Source organism: Aedes aegypti, chromosome 3 (genome assembly GCF_002204515.2).
Source record: "Aedes aegypti strain LVP_AGWG chromosome 3, AaegL5.0 Primary Assembly, whole genome shotgun sequence".
Lineage (NCBI taxonomy): Eukaryota > Metazoa > Arthropoda > Insecta > Diptera > Culicidae > Aedes > Aedes aegypti.
Genome location: NC_035109.1, coordinates 377,427,380 through 377,448,657, shown reverse-complemented (window position 1 = coordinate 377,448,657; position 21,278 = coordinate 377,427,380). Strand labels below are relative to the sequence as shown.

The 21,278-nt window shown below is 39.9% G+C and overlaps 1 protein-coding gene across 5 annotated transcripts in view; it reads left to right on the top strand.

Annotated features, from left to right (window-relative positions):
- The window catches only part of LOC5567482 (transmembrane and TPR repeat-containing protein CG4050), a 920,140-nt gene extending 906,852 nt beyond the window's left edge, over nt 1-13,288 (top strand). For all 5 annotated transcript variants that reach the window (XM_021852555.1, XM_021852557.1, XM_021852556.1 and 2 more), the window contains exon 13: nt 12,320-13,288. In XM_021852555.1, coding sequence (XP_021708247.1) covers nt 12,320-13,150 — 831 coding nt within the window. In that variant the 3' untranslated portion in view covers nt 13,151-13,288. The remainder of the gene's footprint in view (nt 1-12,319) is intronic.
- The last annotated feature ends 7,990 nt before the right edge of the window (nt 13,289-21,278 follow it).

The following is a 21,278-nucleotide window of genomic DNA, read 5'->3' as shown; positions in this document are numbered from 1 at the left end:
GAAATTACTGTTTTTTTCTAAGTAATTTATTTATGTTTCACTAACAAAATTTCAGGTCTTGGACAAATTTAGAAAAAAAACGTTTAATCAACATTTCATGCAATAATATTAATAGTGAAGCTCATTTCTAACAAATAATATAACTTCAAAATGATATCTGCCAACATTGAACAAATTTTGTCAAGCACTAGAATAAGATCCAATTAGAGTCTTACATCGGTCAATTCTTTTATGAAATAGAATTTTCCGGGCAATGAGAGTTTTCCAGTAAATTCGGGAATCCCGGGGAACAGAAAACCATTTCCCTAGAAACGGGAATCCCGGGAAATTTCATTTCCCGGGAAGTCTTCTTCGGATCGGAAGCTAGCTAAAATCTGAAAATCTATACTGGAATACCTGGAATACCCTTACTGTTGTAAGACGAAAATCCACGCTGGAACCCCAGGATCAGGATCCGCATGGGAATCTAAAAATTCACACTGGAAATTTAGGATCGGTTCCGGTATCCACTAACATCCTGCGTTTCACATTACAATCACAGAATCCTACGATCCACACATTAATTACAGGATCTACACTGAAAATCCATTCTCTGCACTGAAATACCAGGATCTACACTGGAATCCCAGAATCCATACTGAAATTCCAAGATCCACACTTTAATCCTAAGATTCACATTGTTATCGAAGGATCCACACAGAAATACCAGAATCCAGGCGAGAATCTTAGGATCTACACACCAAGATCCACACTGAAATCCCAAGATAAATACCTTAATCCTAGGATATACACTGAGCAATTTTCGCTGAAACCAGGCCGCCATTATTGTTGAGTGCTTCGTGAAGCCCAAGCAGGACAGTTCGGTTTTGCGTCGTCCGATTGATTTTGCTGATGGATTCGCGCGTTTTCGTTGCCGGAGAATTTTTCCCCCCTGTTTTGGAGCGTCTTGCTGGGCAGTGCTTCGTGAAGCCCAAGCAGGACAGTTCGGTTTTGCGTCGTCCGATTGATTTGGCTGACGGATTCGCGCGTATTTTCGTTGCCGGAGAATTTTTTTCCCCCTGTTTGGGTGCGTCTTGCTGGGCAGTGCTTCGTGAAGCCCAAGCAGGACAGTTCGGTTTTGCGTCGTCCGATAGATTTTGCTGACGGTTTCGTGCGTGTTTTCGTCGCCAGAGATTTTTTTTTTTTTTTTCTCTGTTTTGGAGCGTCTTGCTGGGTACGTATTTGGATTAATCGTGTTTCGCGCGCAGTGCAGTGTAAAAGTGCGTTGTATTTTGCGGTAAGCACAGTGCTGCGACGGAAGAAACAGCATTACATCCTGGTAAAATCATTCTTTATTATTATTTACATACCTATTTCCATATGAAACTAAATACGTGCCAGGGTCGAACATTTAATGTTCGATTCGGGAAGTGTAAAAATATTTCAGATATCCATTTGATATCTGGGTGTTTTTATGCGGGGCTTACTGTATATGAAAATGACCTCAGAATGTGTGTGTATTTACTGCCATTCTTGAAATGGGTCGTTGGAATTTCAGTAGAGCTATCACCTTTCATCTCCCGGGCTAAAATTGTCTGCATATATAAAGATATCGAAGGGTATCAACAAATACATGCATACAATTTTCTTCCATAAAAGCACTGCCGGTCAGTGGGAGGTGGATTGTACACACACACACACACACACACAAACCAGGCCGCCATTATTGTTAGAATTCCAATTTTATGTCACTGAGCGCTAGTATATGCTAAAATTAGAGGGTTTCAATTTTTCTCAAATTGGTAGACCCCTCGTACGCAAGCTTGCTAAACAGTAGACCTGTTCATATTTGAAAAAATGTCTGTAAATCTTCCGGTCAAGCAGTATTCTGAATTTTTATGCTAAAAACAACGTCTGGTCAAATTTTCAACTCATTTGATAAAGATTACAGTATGCTTCAAGTTGAAAATGTGTTTTTGGACTTATTTTAAGGTTTGAAAAATCATAACTAGCATTTAGGAAATCAAATCCACTTGCTATTACCACAAATTGAAAGCTAATTTTATTCTGTTAAGGTGAAGATGAATCGAAGCCAAAGCTCAAATATTCAAGAGCACGGATCTGGAAAACCAAACATCCGTTTGTGTTGAAAACCTAATCGATTGGTCACCACCAGCTAGTGACCAATCGATTAAGTTTTCAGCTTAAACGGATGTTTGGTTCTCCAGATCCATGCTCTTGAAAATTTGAAGTTTGGCTTCGATTTATCTTCACCTTAAAGTTTGTCGAAAACGCTCACCGCTCAGCGAATACGATTTCAACTAGGGTATGTGTTCCCTTAGTTGTGGGTGTTCCTATAGTTGCGGTAATGCTGTTTTCACTAATTTTTTTACATTAGCCACAGAACCGACACTGCAAATCGGCGTATTGAATGAAATATCACTGAAATTGCTAAAACTTTTCTTACTTGTACCAAAAGTTGCGGTAAAGTGTTTCTATAGTGGAGGTTCCCATAAGAAAATAACGGATACCGCAACTATCACATCCTTTTTTGTATAGGCTCCAATCAGAAGTACGCATAGCGCGGTTAAATTCTCTACGCGCTGTTTTTCTGAGCTTATCTAGAGTTTTGTTCCACCATGGAACATCTCTACTCGAACTAGTTGTTCTAGTCGAGCAACTCTCTTGATAAGCAATAAGAATTTTGTTTTTAATGCAAGCGGACGCCGATTCCAACTGCATTATGGATTTAATATTATTTTCAATTATGTATGATTCAGATTGGAGAATTGCTGAATAGGTTTCCCAATCAGTTTTCTTAGGATCTTTAAACGTTCTTTCTATCGTTAGATTCCCTTCCCAATCGAATATTATGTGTTTGTGGTCTGACATTGATGTTTCATCAGAAACATGCCAATTTTTTATTTAGTCAGAAATAGATGGACTACATAAAGTCAAATCCAACACTTCCTGTCGAATGGAGTTTGAAAATGTAGGCTTGTCGCCAACATTGCATATATTGATGTTTTTGGAGGAAAGAAACTTTAAAAGATACTCACCTCTGGTGTTGATATCTGTACTTCCCCATACGGTGTGATGCGCGTTCGCGTCGCAACCAATGACGAACGGGATGTTATGGATACGGCTGTAATGGACAATCGCAGCTATCTCTGGTGGAGGAATATCCTCCGCATCGCCAGGAAAATACGCTGAAACCATGAGGATCTCAGATATTCCCCTAGCGGTGGGCACCTCTATCCTGACTGCCACGATGTCCTTTTTAATGAATTCTGTAATAGGAAAACATTTAGTTTTATTACGTATTAAGATAGACGCTCTTGGAGATAGCTGGCTAGCATCATATACCAACTTACATGAGTTTAGTTTAATACCTTGTATCCTGGTTTTATTGACCCACGGCTCCTGAATAAGCGCCACCGTCAATTTTTCCTTTGTGAATCTCCGACAGAGCACATCTGTTGCACTCTGTGCGTGGTGGAGATTCACTTGAACTGCCTTAAGCGCCATATTTAAGAGTTCCGCTTTTATCCAGGCGAGCATCGCCCTTCTTTGGATGTTGCGGATCATCACGGTTTTGTTTCGGGTTAGGTTTCAGAACTTTGTTTTTCCCACCCATCACATCCAGGCCTGCGAGTTTCGCCCCTGTGGTCAAGACTTCACTCATTTCTTTTCCACTGCTAGTTTTAGATACCATTGGGTTGGTACCACTTGAGCAGGGAATTGAAGCTGAGCTCGGAACTTTTCCTTTAGGAGCGGACACGCAGGCCCGGATTTGGGTGGGTGCCAAGGAGGCAAATGCCCCGACCCCCCCGATTAAGGGGGCCCCCCGATGAACCAAAATTAATGCCAAAAAAAATTTGAAATACCTTTCAATATCTTCTCTTTAGACATTCAATTCATACGTTTAAGTCAACTTTCTAATATTTATGTAAATTGTTTTTCTTCACCTAATATCTAAATCTCACAGTATTGTTTGATCAACGATTATCCTTCAATATATTACAAGAAAATTTAAGCCAAAATTTTCAAAATTCTTCTCTAATTAGTTTTAAAAATATATTGGAATTAAAAATGCGCTCAAGGTTTTTGCATGATCTTAAAAAAATACGGTTAAACCCGTAGAACACTGTTCAATTCAAAGAGTTTATTGGGTTCCAGAATCAGAACATTAAACTTATTTGCAATTCTATCAGAAGCCAGTAGTCAGTATTTTTATATATCTATTCTATTTTGTATGCCATAGATGATGCAGTTTTCTTTGAATTCAGTATAGGCTTAGCTTTGCTTCAGTAGTGGCAAGAAAAATAAGTACATAAAGGCCGATATTCATATAAAATGTTCTAGTCAAGGGAACTGTATAATAGCTTCTAACGAACCAATTGACCTGAACTTTGAATTACATCTCATAAATAACTTGAAATTTGATTCATGAGAAATTCTATTCAAGAGTTTAGAAGATATTAAAATAATTACTATTTTAAAAAACATGCCAACAAATTTAAATTGGATTTTTTTTAAATGTGCATATTTAGAAGTAGGCATGCTTCTACAAATTTCATCACTTACTTGAAATGCAAAACTTTGTAGCAGATTGTACTTATCGTAAATTGTTTGTTTTCAAAATATCTTAGTATTAAAATTTGGACATTTTTGTAAAAAATTGGCGAATTTTTAAAGCTTAGACGCTTTTGCATAGAATTTGATGATTTTTTCACAGACCTAGTTTAAAGTTATTTCTAACATGTAGTTCAAATTCCAGGTCAATCGTTTCGTTAGAAGCTGTGTTTTTTGCCAGTATTGTATTTTTTTTCCAACCGAAGACAAACTGGAAACTTGTAGTAAATAGAATCAAAGAAGATTTGAACAAAAACGGCTTTATAGATTTTTAGCAATTTTTCACTCCATACAAATTATATAGAAGAAGAACAACGAGCCAGTCTTCTAACAATTGTTATATTTTTCCCATTGGACGGAAAAATCAGCTAAAAACGCTATTGGAAAGCTTGAAAATAGTTGAATTTTTTAATGTATATAGCTCACAATACACTTTTCATTTGGGCCCCTCATATCTTTGGACCGACCGTTTCGTTCAAAACTCAAATCCAATACGTTGGTTTGTGGAATCCCAAAACGTGCTAAATTTTGTATGAAAGGGCCCCTTTATGAGATCTGACCCGGGCCCCCCGAAGCCCAAACCCGGCACTGCGGACACGCTAGCCTTCATGGTGGTCTTTGGGCGAGAAATTGCGTTCCTTTTACCACTGTTTGAATCAGGGGCTTCCTCAGAATTTTCTTATTCGGCTTGTGGTTGGAAACGGAGGGTGTCCTCTTAATTTTCCTCAACTGGATTTCTCCAAATCGATAGTTGAGAATGAACTTGGATTTCGACAGCATGTCCATTGACGATCCATCTACCGTAAAGATCAATTCGACATGGATGTCATTGAGGATGGACCTTTTCACGATACGCCAATTCGTTGTTTTCAACCCGTTCTGGATCTCTATGAGAGCCTTAATGCGTTCGTACGCGAAGGTTAAGCTTTGAGAGAAGAATGCTCGAAGAAACTCTTAGCGGGGAATGTCTTCCTCGTTCAGTGCAACCAACTCAGCACCTTCCCAGGTATTTATTGAAAGTGTTGTTTCTTTAACCCACTCAGCTGTCTCTTGATCCTTGCAAATTATACCCATGTAGCCAGATTTGTAGACAAGGTTACAGAATTTGGGTTTCAGTGGCTCATCACGCTGTTGTTCCACTTTAAGCAACAGAGCATCCTGTAGAACGTCTAGTTGAGCCGTCGTGAGCTGGGCGGTTGGAAAGTTATTGGGTATTATCCCGACCTTCACACGCTTGGTCATATCGCTGTAGCTCTGACCAGTGGCTTGTCGTTTGGACCCACCTTTTCGTGGCACTGAGCTTGAGGATTTTTCAGCGCGCTCTCGGGGATCTAACTGGTGTTTCATCTTCTGCGGCTTTGAATCCTCTTCAACCGTAGCAAATTTATCAAGGTCGTTTCTCGTTCGCTTAGAAGAAGCAAGCACAGTACCCTCTTTTGCCAGGATTTTGGATAAAGCCTCGTTTCGGCTTAGTCCGCTTTCCCGGAGAGCTTTGAGCTGCTTCGTTTTGAGCGCGTTAGGTTTTTTTCTGGGAGTTTCATTGCCTTCAGCTTCCTCACCATCCATAGGATCGTCCATTTTGGGTCCTTTTTTGGATGGTACAGGTTTAGGGGTGTTGATAACGACCTTGATTCCATCATCCTTGTCGTCGTCCGTATTCACCGATTTAATCGACGAGGGGATACCAGGATCTTCTGAATGTCCCGCGCTGGACTTGCCCGGTGCGTTGGGTTTTTGGGACGGAGTAGATTCCATCTCCTCTTGTGAACTGCACAGTAGCTGGTGAGTTCTCCACTTCCATCTCTTCCGACTGTGTGAGGCAGTCGTCACCTTTGATTGGTTTGCTAACACTGGTATTCATTTTGTTGGTCCCACGAGTCGCTAGGGAAATAAAGGTCAACTGCATCATTACCCTGCCATAATGCAGCAAGAGCTGCATACTGAAGAGTTCGCCCTGGTGCTCTTCAGGCTCCGTGTGTGATTGAGCATTTATGAAACCCCCTCAACCATTCTTCCATCGGCACGGGTCGCATCACTCCTTGGCGTTGGGGCCGAGATTCGTACGTCTACGATTTCGAGACTAAGCGAATTTCGGTCCCCCACTGTATCCATTTTCTTTACACGATTGGCCATGGATAACAACCATCACAACCATCCACACTTTATCCGGGCTTTGGACCGGTTGCTCTGGTTCTCAATAGTTTCATGTTCATACGGACAAGTTACTACAGGGATCCGTCATAGCGTCAGCGGTGTTAAACAGTGTACCAATAGTGGAGGTATTATTTTTCACAGACATGCCGTGGATTACTGCGATGGAATCATTCTTCTTGTTGAGTCAATGGTTATTACTTCCCGTTACAACATTAACATGTACATTGATTGGGCTTCTTGAATTCAGGCGGTTGAATAAAGTTCAATCGTACCTCCACTATTGGTACATGTACCCAATTTTTTGTCAGTACTTATCGTACTCATATCTAGTTTCTAAAAGGATCTAAAAGGTATGTTCCTGTGGTCGGAGTTATTCCAGTGACCCATGATGGGTCATGATTGATATTTTTCAGTATTTTCAGAGTTGAAAGGAACTACTGGGGGTTGCGGCTGGAAGTTGAAGCGTAAATTCTTGGTTGGCCGGCTATCTCAGATTAAGACTGAGATAGTCGATAACCAAGAATTTACGTTGAAAGGTATTTTGTTCCTTTGGTTTCAGACAGATCATATATTTGCAACTCGGTAAAATGCTCTCTTGAGACCAAGCAATATTAAGGCCCAAGTAAGAATGAAGCATATGCTAGAAGTAAAAAAGCAGTTTAAGTCGAAAAATCGTTAAGAATAAGAACACACAGCTGTTTACTTGCAAAATAAAGAGACTCTGTGTTTTTATTTTCTTTGATTGGTCGATTTAAATGGTGAAAAATTACACTTGCTCCATTTTTACTTGGGCCTTAGAGATTCATCACATTTTTCGCATTACAATTCTAAAGGGTCAATGATTGTATTTCCCAACCAGAGTTGCTCGCTGTCACTATCAACGCCTATATTTTGCCGATTTCGACAGGCCGACTGCGATACAATTTGGATCATTTTGTATCCCATCAGCATCATGCTGGTTATTCCGTCACCATTGATGGCGCTAGACTATGGATATCACTGATGGGTTAAGTTTAGCCTTATATTAAGCACATCAAATGGCAATTTATCAGTACGATATTTTTGACAGTACTTCAGATAGTTGAAACTATATGTTGGTCACTGAAAAACAATATTAGCATGGATAATTACCACGTGATCACTCATTCTGTAGTGATTATGATCTAGAGTGCGCTGTCGCACCACTGCTGTTGGTTGTCAAATCAAAGTGATATTGATAGCTTGCAAACGATATTGAGCATCAGCCATCAGCTGATTTGTTTGATATTAAGCAACTCTGTACCCAACACACACACACAAACTATGCAAACATTGTCAACATAATCATAAAACTCGTTACAAAACGTTATAAACTCGATTTTCAAAATAGCCAATACCCGCTTTTTTGAAATCCACTGCTCAAAACGGCCGATGATTGGATCTTTCTCCATCAATCAGAAAAAAATGCAAACTGTCATTGGCCTTAGTAGGGTGAGAGGCCAATGATTCTCTCTTGCTCATTCGTTGGAAACCCAAAGGGCATCCCAGACAACCAGAAATCGCATGAAAGTTCACGTTACAACTCGTTTATTCATACTAATTACATCAAACCCGCAAAACACCGTGGATAAACTCGTCAGTTTGATAAGTTTCCTCGCATAAAACACTTCTTTTCTGAGTTCTTTTATACATTTTCTTTCGTCTCGTACACTCGTACAAAGTAAGTCGCATCAATCCGTAGCAGCTGTCAAATCAACATTTGTTATCATAAGTTAAGTCGCATAAGATCACAGGTTGGTTCGGTAGAATATTTATACACTCGCATTGTATGTTATTATTCATCACATAATATATGCACGCATATCGCCTCCACTTTTGTACGTAGAAGGCCTTTTCGCGACATCTTATAAGTGAAATTTTGCACATATAAAGCCTCCAGGTGATTTCGTTATACGTACATTTTGGTTGTCTGGGATATTCTTGGACCATGGCACGCTAACAAAACTCATAAATTGGCCTTAATTTAACATTTAATCTCATTTTTTCCTTATTTTTGTCATTTTCCAGAATAAAATCTTTTTTTACCGTGTTGAAATAGTAAAATGCAATCAACGAGCAAGATATCATATACATGTATTTGAATACAGAGAAATAGGAATTGAAAATGTAGTGATCAATATTCACATCAAATTTTCTCTGATTCAATAATCTGAGGAATAGCCCTTTTAATTTTTTACGCGAGACTTATTCATCAGTTAGGAGGAACGATACTTGCTCTCAATGGAGTTCTGTTTGATCTTTCGACCTTGACACTTGCTTTTCCCGGGGCAAGCGACGAGGGCAGGATCAAACATGTCGCGCGTCGGTCTCGTAAGTGAAAAAGTGGCGTGATCGGTGAGTTCGGTTGAAGAAAGTGAAAAAGTGCCGCGATCGGTTAGTTCTGTTTGATCTTTCGACCTTGACACTTGCTTTTGCCGGGGCGAACGACGAGGGCAGGATCAAACATGTCGCGCGTTGGTCTAGTAAGTGAAAAAGTGGCGTGATCGGTGAGTTCGGTTGGAGTAACTGAAAAAGTGCCGCGATCGGTTAGTTCTGTTTGATCTTTCGACCTTGACACTTGCTTTTCCCGGGGCAAGCGACGAGGGCAGGATCAAACATGTCGCGCGTCGGTCTCGTAAGTGAAAAAGTGGCGTGATCGGTGAGTTCGGTTGGAGTAACTGAAAAAGTGCCGCGATCGGTTAGTTCTGTTTGATCCTTCGACCTTGACGCTTGCTCCTGGGCAGTGCGTCGGGAAAGCCCGAACAGTTTTTTTTTTTTTTATTATTCTTTTTGGGTCGCGCGCTTATTTTTTTTTTTCCTGAGTGCTTTTTTATAGCCGAGCAAACGAGTGAAGCCGAAAGTGGATTGTGGCTGCTCAGTCAAGGATAACGGATCAATTGGTGAGCTCGTTTCATGCTACTATTTCTAATCTATAAAATATGTATGACTGCACATTCAATCGTTACAATGGTGGGATGCAAATATGATTTTTCAACAAACTATGGATGGTTCGTCACTGTGAGTGTCGACACAAACTCTGATTCATGATTTATTTATGTTTAACATTTTTTTTTCAGAACACCTCTTATATACCTTTATTTTTGTAATTAAAAATACTTTGAATGGTTCAACACTACAAGTGTAGACTTGCGAAAGGTTCACTTTATTCAACAAACTTTGGATGGTTCGCCACTGTAAGTGTCGGCATAAGAATAAGAGTGTTCTATGATGTCCCAACCAATCGAGTTTTTTGTTTCTTTTCAAATGAGTAAAATATAATAACACATGCTTTCGTCCTGACAGCTATAGGAATGTTACATTTAGGTATTTGTTCAACAAACTTTGAATGGTTCGTCACCTCAAGTGTCGGCATAATTTTCCTCTACATAGAAATTGTTCATATCAAATGAAAATATTATATTTACGTATAAGCATGTATATATCTCACAAATCATTGTTTATCATGGTCTAATCGCTTATCAAAGTGAATCCTATGACCCAACGATCCTCCCCATTAACAAACATCCCTCCCAGTAACCTTTGTGGAGATGCAGAGGCAAACACGGTCTCCAAATAGCAAAGGTTACACACTAACATTCCTTCCCCCAATCCCACCTGACTGCAAGGACGTGGCCGGCGCCGTTATTGACCCTGTATAAATAGAGGCACTGAATTATGCACACTGAAGAAGATTATGGCCAATCCCAGCCGAACTTCTAGTTGATTCTTTGTGCATTTTCACTGACTTCGGTCAATCACGGAATAGCAACCATTGATATGTGTAGTCAGTCTAAGCTAAGCTAAGCTAAGCTAAGTTAGGAGGAACGATACTTGCTCTCAATGGCTTCGCGGACCCCCTGGGAACTCTTCTAGGCCTCCTAGGGGTTCGCGGACCACCGGTTTAGAAATCCTGATCTATACGAATTAAAATAATTGTCATTGCAAATAAATAAAAGTAACCTGGCATGTCCCAGAAAATAACCCTTTTTTACCCGACTTGACCCAGTGACTCACCGGAATAACTCCGGCCACTGGAACATTCGTGTGGGTACTTTTAGAAATAAGATATGTGTACCAATACACTGACAAAAAATATTTGAATCGGGTAAGTATTCGCTGAGCAGTGAGGGTTCTAGCATTTTCGCTTTCACTCAGGCCTATACGGGTTAAGACGAAAACGAAAACAAATCACATAGACAGACAGATATCCAATCACCAGACGACTAATAACGACAATAATACCCAATATCTATGTATGCCTCACTGATCTTGAAAACAATATATAACCCTCGACATAACTTTCAAAAAATGATAAGTACAAAATGACTATTAGAAGTTGAACCTACATAGTAAAGTGGCGAGTAACATCGAGTAGTTGTCCAATGCCTGTAATTTTCAGTTTTTCTGTGTCCAATTGTATACATTAATGACCCGATTTTGTCAGCCCCTTTTTAGGGAGAACTTTTTGTTGTCGAATTTTCTGCAAATCTTATTTAGCTATGCTAAAAGTACTGTGAGAATGCATAGCATAGGTGAGAAAGATCTTTTATGAATAGTTAAAATTTTGAAGGGGACCTGATTTTTTCAAGGGTCAGACAAAATCGGGTCATTTATGTAGTTAGTATTTATCAATCATTTTGTGATTGTAAAATCTAAACGTGCGTTATTTGACTGTCAGGAATCGGTGGAAACTGTTAGATTGACGATTTTCTATGTTATGTATAGACCACCAGACAAAAAACGTACTTTTCTGTAAGTTGCTAATGTTTCATTTGTGCATTTGTAATTTGAAATTAGGCCTTGTTCAACCTTATAGAATCCTTGAAAAAGATGGCATAGCCCATTGAAGCGTCGGGCGTAGAAAAAACATTACGTTTTAATCGGTATCACTAGGCTGAAAGCCGAAAAATCACCGGGTGTGAACTACAATCAGTCGAAAACATCAACATACTTGTCAAAAATTAAAGCGGAGAAAATGGATGGAAACTACTGAACTAAATCAACGCAGCCAAAAACGTTTCAATATTGCCCGCTGAAGTGGGGTCGTGGATGCACAAAATAGTGCCTGCAGCTACAATTCAATAAAATTACTGCGATTGTCTCTAATTTGTATGTTCCTGTTATGAAAGATAACCTCTACCAACTAAGCTAAGCGAATCCTGACTGTTTTTATTCTTCTTCTTCTTGGCATTACGTCCCCACTGGGACAGAGCCGGCTTCTCAGCTTAGTGGTCTTATGAGCACTTCCAAAGTTATTAACTGAGAGCTTTCTTTGCCAAAGTTGCCATTTTCGCATTCGTATATCGTGTGGCAGGTACGATAATACTCTATGCCAAGGGAAGTCAAGGAAATTTCCATTCCGAAAAGATCCTGGATCGACCGGGAATCGAACTCAGACACCTTCAGCATGGCTTTGCTTTGTAGCCGCGGACTCTAACCTCTCGGCTAAGGAAGGCCCCTTTATTATCGAACTCTATACTTATCAATAAATGGCTAATATCCATCTCTTCTATTCTATCCCACCTAAAAACAGTGCTACAAGCGCATCCTCCAGCTGGACCCCGTCAACATCCAAGGTCTGCACAACCTCTGCGTGGTGTACGTCGAACGGGGCAAACTGGCCCAAGCTCAGGCCTGCCTATCGCACGCCCACCAATTGGCACCGGGTGAAGATTACATCCTGCGTCATCTGCAGATTGTCCAAACCCGCATCCAGCGACTCCGGGGGACACCGGATCCGAGCCGGGAGAAGGACATCGCCTTTGCCGAGTACGACCCCCGGGAGTTCGGTGGCAGCCCGTTGACCGACGTCGACTTGCAACAGCTAATCAATAGCAAGAGTGTAAATAGTAACGATAATAATGAGGAGGATGTTCAACAGGGAGAAGAGAGCAGTAGTAGTAGCAGTAGCAGTAGTGGGGAAGCTAGCAGTAATAATGATAACCTTAATAATCTGAAAACATCATTACCTCATGCGGATGGTGCAGATGGCGCCACCAAAGTCAGTGACGGCAGCAGCCCAGACAGCAGTGATCCTATTTTTATCGATTCAGAAGACCCAATCTCGGCGACGGCATCGGCTGGGGATCCTCTAGTGGCCAACGAAAGCCACCAACAGCAGGAGCATAGGCAGCCTAGGATAAGCGAAACTAGCAGTAGTAGTGGTAGTGGTAGCAGCAGTAGCAGTAGCAGTCCCCAAACCCATCAAAATCACCACCAACAACACCAACATCAGCATCAGCGTCGAAGGAGAAGTAATTCCCACCAGCGGCACCACCATCACCAGCATCGAGAGCATGCCGATGGGGCCAGCGACCGGTTAGGAGGGAAGGACTTGGATGATCCATCGTCCGGGATGTCATAGCACCAGATTCTTAATTACAAGTTAGACTGTTTCAAAATTAATTAGGAACTGAAAACTGTGGACTGACAAAAAATAACATCAACGCCAGCGCGGTGACGACGATGGTGTGTGGTGGTGTTGCTGCTGGCTGCTGATAAACTAATGATTATGATGGTGTTGTTGCTGTGTGTGGGTGGATGGATGGGATGTTGTGCAGATGAAAGTCGCGGCGGTCCCCGGACCGTTATTATCAGAGATAATCTGCCATGAAATTTTTGTTCACCAGTCGTTTTCTATGGCTAAGCTGAATGTACAGTAAAATATATCATCAAAACTTGGTTCAAAATTGGTTTGTATAGTTATATATAATCTCTAGGAGATGTTTTCAATAAGAAGATCAATGAGATTTTGTGTTAAGCTCGTGATGTAACTATCAAAAGCATTGAGATATAATAATTTGTTGAAATGTTGTCAACGAAATACTAAAAATAATTGCCGTGAAAGTTTTTCACAATTGACTTATTTGTCATTGGAGTAAGCGATATAAGTATAGGGCAAGACTTAGTTTAGTTACATGTTGAAATCGGCTCCGTAATGCTTTATAACGCTTGAGCCTACGAAGTTAATGGTGTAAAACTTTTATAGCATGGAGCTGCATTTTGTCATTGACAACAGTTGAATATACATATTGGATTATAATGCCTGATAATTCTATTTCAAATTATTCCTTTTGATTTTGCGTCTCGAAAAGCTAGAAGGTTTATTAATCTTCTCATTCAATACTTCACCCAGAAATAACAAATTACTTATCAAATTAAAAAATTACTTGTGAAATTAAAAGGCATAACATTAAGCATGCAACTTAGCCAAACAAAACGACAAATGACCATTGATCCCAAGGAGATATTTTTCTGATAATGAACGACCTGGGATGCACCGTGAAAATGTATAGCGAATGAACGAGAAAGTGTGTTCCGCAGGGTAGGGTGGAAGATAGGATTGGATTTTGTAATGGTTGACGTTGAAGAATGGGTTTTTCCCAGCGGTGGGAGTAAAATCAGATAGCTCTTTATTAGAACCTAAGAGAGAGAGAGGGCTAACCAAGCAGCATATTAATGGGGGAGGGAACTCTTCGACACTTGTGGCGTGGCTTGTGCTGGGGAATCGAAAGACGAGACTTGTGGGATCATTGATTAGGTGGTGAATTTTTCATGATGGGGATTTTGTGGGAGAGTTCGTTCAACCGTTTGAAATTCGGGGTAGTTGATTGATACATGCCATGTTCGGAATGTTTATTATCATTTCAAATGAGGGCATTACATCTTCAGTCTTGGTTTAAGTTTCATTCTTCACGACAGGTTGAACATTTTCTAACAGTCAAATATGTAACAAATATATTCTAAAGGATGCAGCAGATTCAAACACTGCAGATCAATTATATTATTTGTGTAGTTGTGGTCAGTTTGCGATGAAAGATTATGGAAATTTGGTACGAGCTGTTGTGGGAATCCGAGAAAAGAATCTTTTATAGTTGCAGTGAAAATTCTGGTAGAAATGAGATAATGTAGGAATTTCGGAAGATTTTATAGAAAATCAAAAAGAGAGTTTCTGACTTAATTCAATAAAATTAAATAATGTGATTTCTGTTAATTTTCAAATAAGATTTTTGTGGAAAACTTCACCAAAACTTGAAGCATGTGTGCAAAAAAATCTAATATCGGTCATGATAATTTCGGTTGAATTTCAGTGCAAATTCAGTAAGACTTTTAGAGAAAATTCCAAAATAAATTTTGAACATATCGAAACTTTGATAGCTTCTCATAAAATACTTGAAGAGCTTCTCTTCACAAATAAAGAAATGTTTTCCTTAAAATCTGGGAAAATACATTAGAAGCTTGAAAGCGTCCTATTCTGAAACATCATAGTTACTTTTCAAATTTTAATGAGAATAGCTTCAAAATGTTGGAGAACTTCTTAACGAAATCGAAAGAAATATTTTCGCAGAAGATGAAAAGCCACTACCCTGGATTTGAGTCTATTCTTCAAAACTTGACATGCTGTTTCTACAAGAAGTTTCAAAGAATGTTTGCCAAAAGTTTGAATGCTTTTAAACAAAATCTTAGAAAACCCAAACTGAGAAGCTAATTTCTTTGAAAGCTTATCTTCAGAAGATATTATCGGCGAAATTATAAAGGCTTGAAAATAATACTCCACAGAATCGGAAGAGCTTTACTCCAGAAGCTAAAGAGCTTCGCTCCAAAAGCTAAAAAGCTTCTCTCCAGAAGCTTAAAAGCTGCTCTCCAGAAACAGAAGAGCATCTCTCCAGAAGCTGAAAATCTTCTCTCCGGAAGCTGGAAAGCTTCTCTCTGGAAGCTGGAAAGCTTCTCTCCAAAAGTTTAAGAGCTTCTCTTCAGAACCTGACAATCTTCTCCCCAGAAACTGAAGAACATCTCTCCAGAAGCTGAAAAGCTTCTCTCCGGAAGCTGGAAATCCTCTTTCTGAAAGCTGAGAAACTTCTATCCGAAAGCTTGAAAACCTTCTCTCCGGAAGCTTAAAAAGCTTCTCTACAGAAGCTGAAAATATTTTCTCCAGAAACAGAAGAACATTTCTCCAGAAGCTGAAAAGTTTCTCTCCGGAAGCTGGAAAGCTTCTCTCCAGAACCTGACAATGTTCTCCCCAAAAACAGAAGAGCATCTCTCCAGAAGCTGAAAAGCTTCTTTCCGGAAGCTGGAAAGCTTCTCTCCAAAAGCTGGAAAGTTTCTCTATAGAACTTGACAATCTTCTTCCCAGGAACCGAAGAGCATTTCTCCAGAAACTGAAAAGCTTCTCTCTGGAAGCTGAAAAGCTTCTCTCCAGAACCTGACAATCTTCTCCCCAGAAACAGAAGAACATCTCTCCAGAAGCTGAGAAGCTTCTCTCCGGAAGCTGGAATGCTTCTCTCCGGAAGCTAGGAAGCTTCTCTTCAAAGCTGACAAGCTTTTTTCCGAAAGCTTGAAAAACTTCTCTCCGGAAGCTTGAAAACCTTCTCTCCAGAAGTTGGAAAGCTTGTCTCCAGAAGCTGAAAATCTTCTCTCCAGAAACAGAAGAGCATCTCTCCAGAAGCTGAAAAGCTCCTCTTCGGAAGCTGGAAAACTTCTCTTCAGAAGCTGAAAAGCTTCTCCCTAGAAGCTGAAAAGCTTCTCCCTAGAAGCTGAAAAGCTTCTCCCTAGAAGCTGAAAAGCTTCTCCCTAGAAGCTGAAAAGCTTCTCCCTAGAAGCTGAAAAGCTTCTCCCTAGAAGCGGAAAAGCTTCTCTCTAGAAGCTGAAAATCTTTTCCCTAGAAGCAGAAAAGCTTCTCCCCAGAAGCTGAAAAGTTTTAGAGCTTCTTTCCAGAAGCTGAGCAGATTCCATCCAGAAGCTTAACAGCTTTCCTCCCGAAGCTAAAAAGTATTTCTCCAAGAGCTAAAAAGCTTCTCTCTAGAAACTGGAAAGCTTTTTTTTAGAAACTAGCTGATAAGTTTCTTACCAGAATCTGTAAAGCTTCTCTCCAGAAGCTGAACAAATTTTTTCCAGAAGCCGAAAAGTTTATCTCCAAAAGCTTAAAAGCTCCCATCCAGTTGTTGAAGAGCTTTTCTCCAGAAGCTAAAAAGCTTCTCTCCATAAGCTGAAAAGCTGGAAAGCTTCTTTCCAGAAGCTGAACAGATTCTTTACAGAAACTGAACAGCGTCTCTCCAGAAGCCGAAAAGTTTTTCTCCAGAATCTTAAAAGCTCCTGTCCAGAAGCTTGTGAGCTTTTCTCCAGAAACTGAGCAACTTCTCTCCAGAAGCTGAAAAGCTAACTTCCTTTCAGTTCTCTCCAGAAGCTGTAAAGCATGTCTCTAGAAGTTAAAAAGTTTTTCTCCAGAAGCTAAAATGCTCCTTCCAGAAACTGAGTAGTTTCTCTCCATATGCTGAAAAGCTTTTCTCCAGAAGCTGAGAAGTTGAAAGCTAAAAAGTTTCCCTCCAAAAGGTTAAAAAGCTTCTCTCTAGAAGTTGAAAAGCTTCTCTCCAGAAGCTGAAAAGCTTCTCTCCAGAAGCTGCAAATCTTCTCTCCAGAAGCAGAAAAGCTTCTCATTAGAAGCTGAATAGCTTCTCTCCAGAAGCTGAAAAGCTTCTCTCCAGAAGTTGGAAAGCTTTTCACCAGAAGAGCTCCAGAAGCTGAAAAGCTTTTTCCAACAGCTAAAAAGCTTCTCTCCAGAAGCTGAAAAGCTTCTCTCCAGAAGCTGAAAAGTTTCTCTCCAGAATCTGAAAAGCTTCTCTCCAGAAGCTGAAAAGCTTATCCCCAGAAGCTGAAAAACTTCTCTTCAGAAGATGGAAAGCTTGAAAATTTTTCAGATGACTAAGAAACTTAGCTCGAGAAAAGAGACGAGAGACCTCTCTAGGTGTAGCGTAGCTCAGGAGGAATGTAGGAGTGTCTCCAAAATCTAAATAGCTTTCTCCAAGAAGCTCCGGTAACTTTTCTCCAGTACCCCAGCGAACTACACTCGTTAAGTTAAGAAGCCTGCATTTCACCATCAAAATCTAAATCAGTTTTCACCACAAAGGACTTTTCTCCTGAAGAAAATCTTCAGAATCTTAGAAAACTTTGCTACAGAAGCTTAGGAGCTTAGAAAACATTTCTCCCATAACAGCGAAAGTTTCTCCTCAAAAACTAAGAAAGCTCCTCAGAAACTTACAGAGTTTCTATTCAGAAACTTCTAAAGCTTCTTTTCAGAATCTTAGAGAGCCTATCTTCGGTAGCTTAGTAAACATTGTTTGAGAAGCCAAGAAAATTTCTCTTCAAAGGCTTATTTATTTTTTTTTTTTTGTCAATAGTTACATAGGCAACTTTTTACAAATAAAGAATGCTTTTTCAGGAGATGGTATAGCTTTTTCTTACAAAAAAGCTGGGTAAGCTTCTTTAAACAATCCTAAAATATTGGAAAACTTTCATACCATCAATTAAAACTTTAGAATGCTTTTTCGGATACCAAGATGTTTCTTTTAAGGAGATTTTGAATCTCTTCTTCTGAAACTTGAACTGCAATGTTAGCTTCGATTTGGTAATTAGATGAAGCTTAGCTTCGCTTCTTCCTGCAAACTTCAACTGCTTTCTAGGCAAAAGGTTGAAGAGCTTCTACATCTGTCTTTTTGCACTTTTTTGGAAATTCGTTATATAATGTCTTTTAAAAGTTCTGTCTTTAGAAAATGCACCATGAAGAAATCTTCCAAAATTTTACTAAAATTTATTGACATTGTCCTTATTTAATGACTCATCATGAAATTGTTTGATGATGCTTCCTTCTTCTACAATCAATTTACCACAATTTTTTCTCGATTAACAAACAACCTTTTGCGAGCATCTTTACGGGAATGCATCCAAGAGCTGTTATGAGAATATGCCTAAAACATTCTCGAAAGGCCAATCCAGTATCTTTCAAGAATCTTGCAAACCATTACTGAATTAAAGCGAAAGATTTCTCGTTCGTTATGAGAGCGGTTTCCTAGCTACTACTAACAAGCAAACAAACAGATGCTCATTCAATGAGTGTCATGATTACTCAATCCACTTACTGTTCCGAAGAAAATCAGATTATTTTCAGACCTCTGACATAGTTTGCTTCACTCAAGTCGATAATGGCTGAAGCGGAACCGTCACAGACTGATTCCAAAGTGGGGCCACCAAATCCTGGAATCCCTGTTGCTCCCGCTGCTGCTTGGTTGCCCTCTCATCAAAACATTCAGATCAAAGCCAACTGTGGCCTACATCAGGAAAAAGAAACAAGAACACGCAAAAAAACTCTTCACTCATTTGCGAGAATAGCTAATGCACGGTGACTTCTATGGAAAATCTCCTGTGTAAATAATACTGTGTACTTAAAGGAGAAAAGAGAGGGAAAATCGCAGAACCGCATCCGCACACTGCTGCAAAGTAGTCTCCCTTATTACATTCCCCAGTCGTCTCGTATGATATCTTCCCTCTTAATTAATGAAGCAGCGGGGGATTACCTACTACTTTGAAGGAGAGATGAATGTTGAAAAGCACAAGGAAAGAAAACACACTTAATAGAGTTTAGTAGAAACAGAAGGCAAACCCAAATGCGTAAGACAAACAAAAGACACGAAGCAAAAGAAAAGAGGAGAACAGAGTATATTTTTCCACACAGACAAACACGAATGAAGGTGCCGATAAGACTTAAAAGTAATTAGTTGAATAATGAAAAAGTACTGTAAATGTGTAAAATTATATGAAGAACCCAGTCTTTGAAAAAAGAAAAAAAAAATCTAATTCGAACGTAAATCGAGGAAAAGCTGAGTTACACTCAGAGCCCAGAATGCAAAAATTGACACATTAATATTTGCTAGATGATATTGTTAGGATTTTTTATGAAAAAAGCAGAAACCCAATTTAACAGACAAAAACAGAAAATCACAAACCAGAGAGCGGAGTATTAAGCTGCAAAATGTGATCGTCATTGTTCTATAACTGTGAGAGAGAGAGTCCGGAAGGAGAGGGTGGTAGCAGGGGCAAGCGTACCTAAGTACATACTAATGATGATGAAGCTGAACAAAAGGATGACTTAATTTGACGAATGCAACCGGATTTATATTATACCAGTATCTCTCACACTCATTTCACTCTCATTTACGTCGATTCCTGTCGAATGTCGTTTTCCGGCAGAAGGGGGAATACTCGCAGCCGAAGGGAAGCGCTTTTTGTGTTGTCTATTGTACTTAACGTAGGGCCAACCGGATGCGAATGGAGAAGGGATTAGCAGAGATTGCCGATTGTGTTTGTTATCAGTTGCTGTAGAAATATATGTCTCTTCGGTATGTTTTGTGGTTTACTCGGGGAAGAATGAGGCACACTAATTATATTAACTATTTGTACTTAATGATGATGAGTTTAGGCAGACTATGGTAGATATTGTGTGAGCTGTCATTGTATTTAGGTATATCATTGCTTAGCTTAGACGAGGATGGCTTTATTTTTAGTAAAGGTGATGGGTTTTTAGTGCGATTGAGTTGCGGTATATTTACACGAAGTTGGTTGTAATAAACGAAATTCAAAGGATCTATTGAATTGAACTAGTTTTATTTGAATGAAACACATGAATGTTAACCGCGGGAAAAAGATTCCTATTTGCACAATACCGTAACGTAGCGTTACTTTCATTTTTGTTGCTGGGTACACCGAAATTCGATCGTAAAATGCATTGCTATACGCAAAACAGTGTAATCCGATTCATATCAGCCCAGTTTTCTAAATAAAATTCCATGACTTATCGAAGTTTTTCTGCATTTTATCGAAATATATGAGGATGTTGGACAAAGTTACAACCTTTGCAAACAAAAGCTTCTTTCATCTACAAGAGGCATCTACGATTGAAAATGATGTATCTGTCTAAAAGTTCCATCTAGTCGTTTAACCAGAATCGAATTTTTAGGTCAGTTCTTAGTAAATAACTATGGAAATGCTCATAAGAAAGCTGAGAAGCAGGCTCTGTCCCAGCGAGCACGTAATGCCAAGAAGAAGAAGATGAAGAAATCCAATCGGAATGCTCAAATTGTTCAGCTTGGTTGCATAGAGGCAGGCCTTCAAAGTTTGCACGGGTAATATGCGGACACCCTGTAATCTGATGAGAAATGCCCCGCAAAATTCATATAGATGTCATTAGAATAGTTTTCAATACAACTCTCTAAGGTCCCTTAAAAATAACGGTGTGGAGCAACGTTTGAAACTTACTTACCTTACCAGTCAGGCTAGGTCCTGGTTGGCCTCTGCTGTACGTAGGAGTCGTCTCCATTCGACTTGGTTCATGGCTGCTCATCGCCAACCACGCATTCAAGGATACGCAAATCGTCTTCAATTTAATCGATCCACCTTGCTTGCTGCGCATCACGTCGTCTTGTGCCGGTCGTATTACTTTCAATATGAATTCAAAATGAGGGGCATTGCTTCGGAGAGGGGCTATTGCACATCGCAACCTCAAGGTTAGCTGCGTAGCCATGCAGCAACGAACATCGATGACACGCTTTGGGGGGTCTACCAAGGTAGCATGCTGGCGCTTTGCCAGCTTCCCAGGCGGTCCTTACCTCCTATTGTCCGCTGAAGGCGGGCAGGGTCAACCACAACGCCCGCGCCCAGCTGCA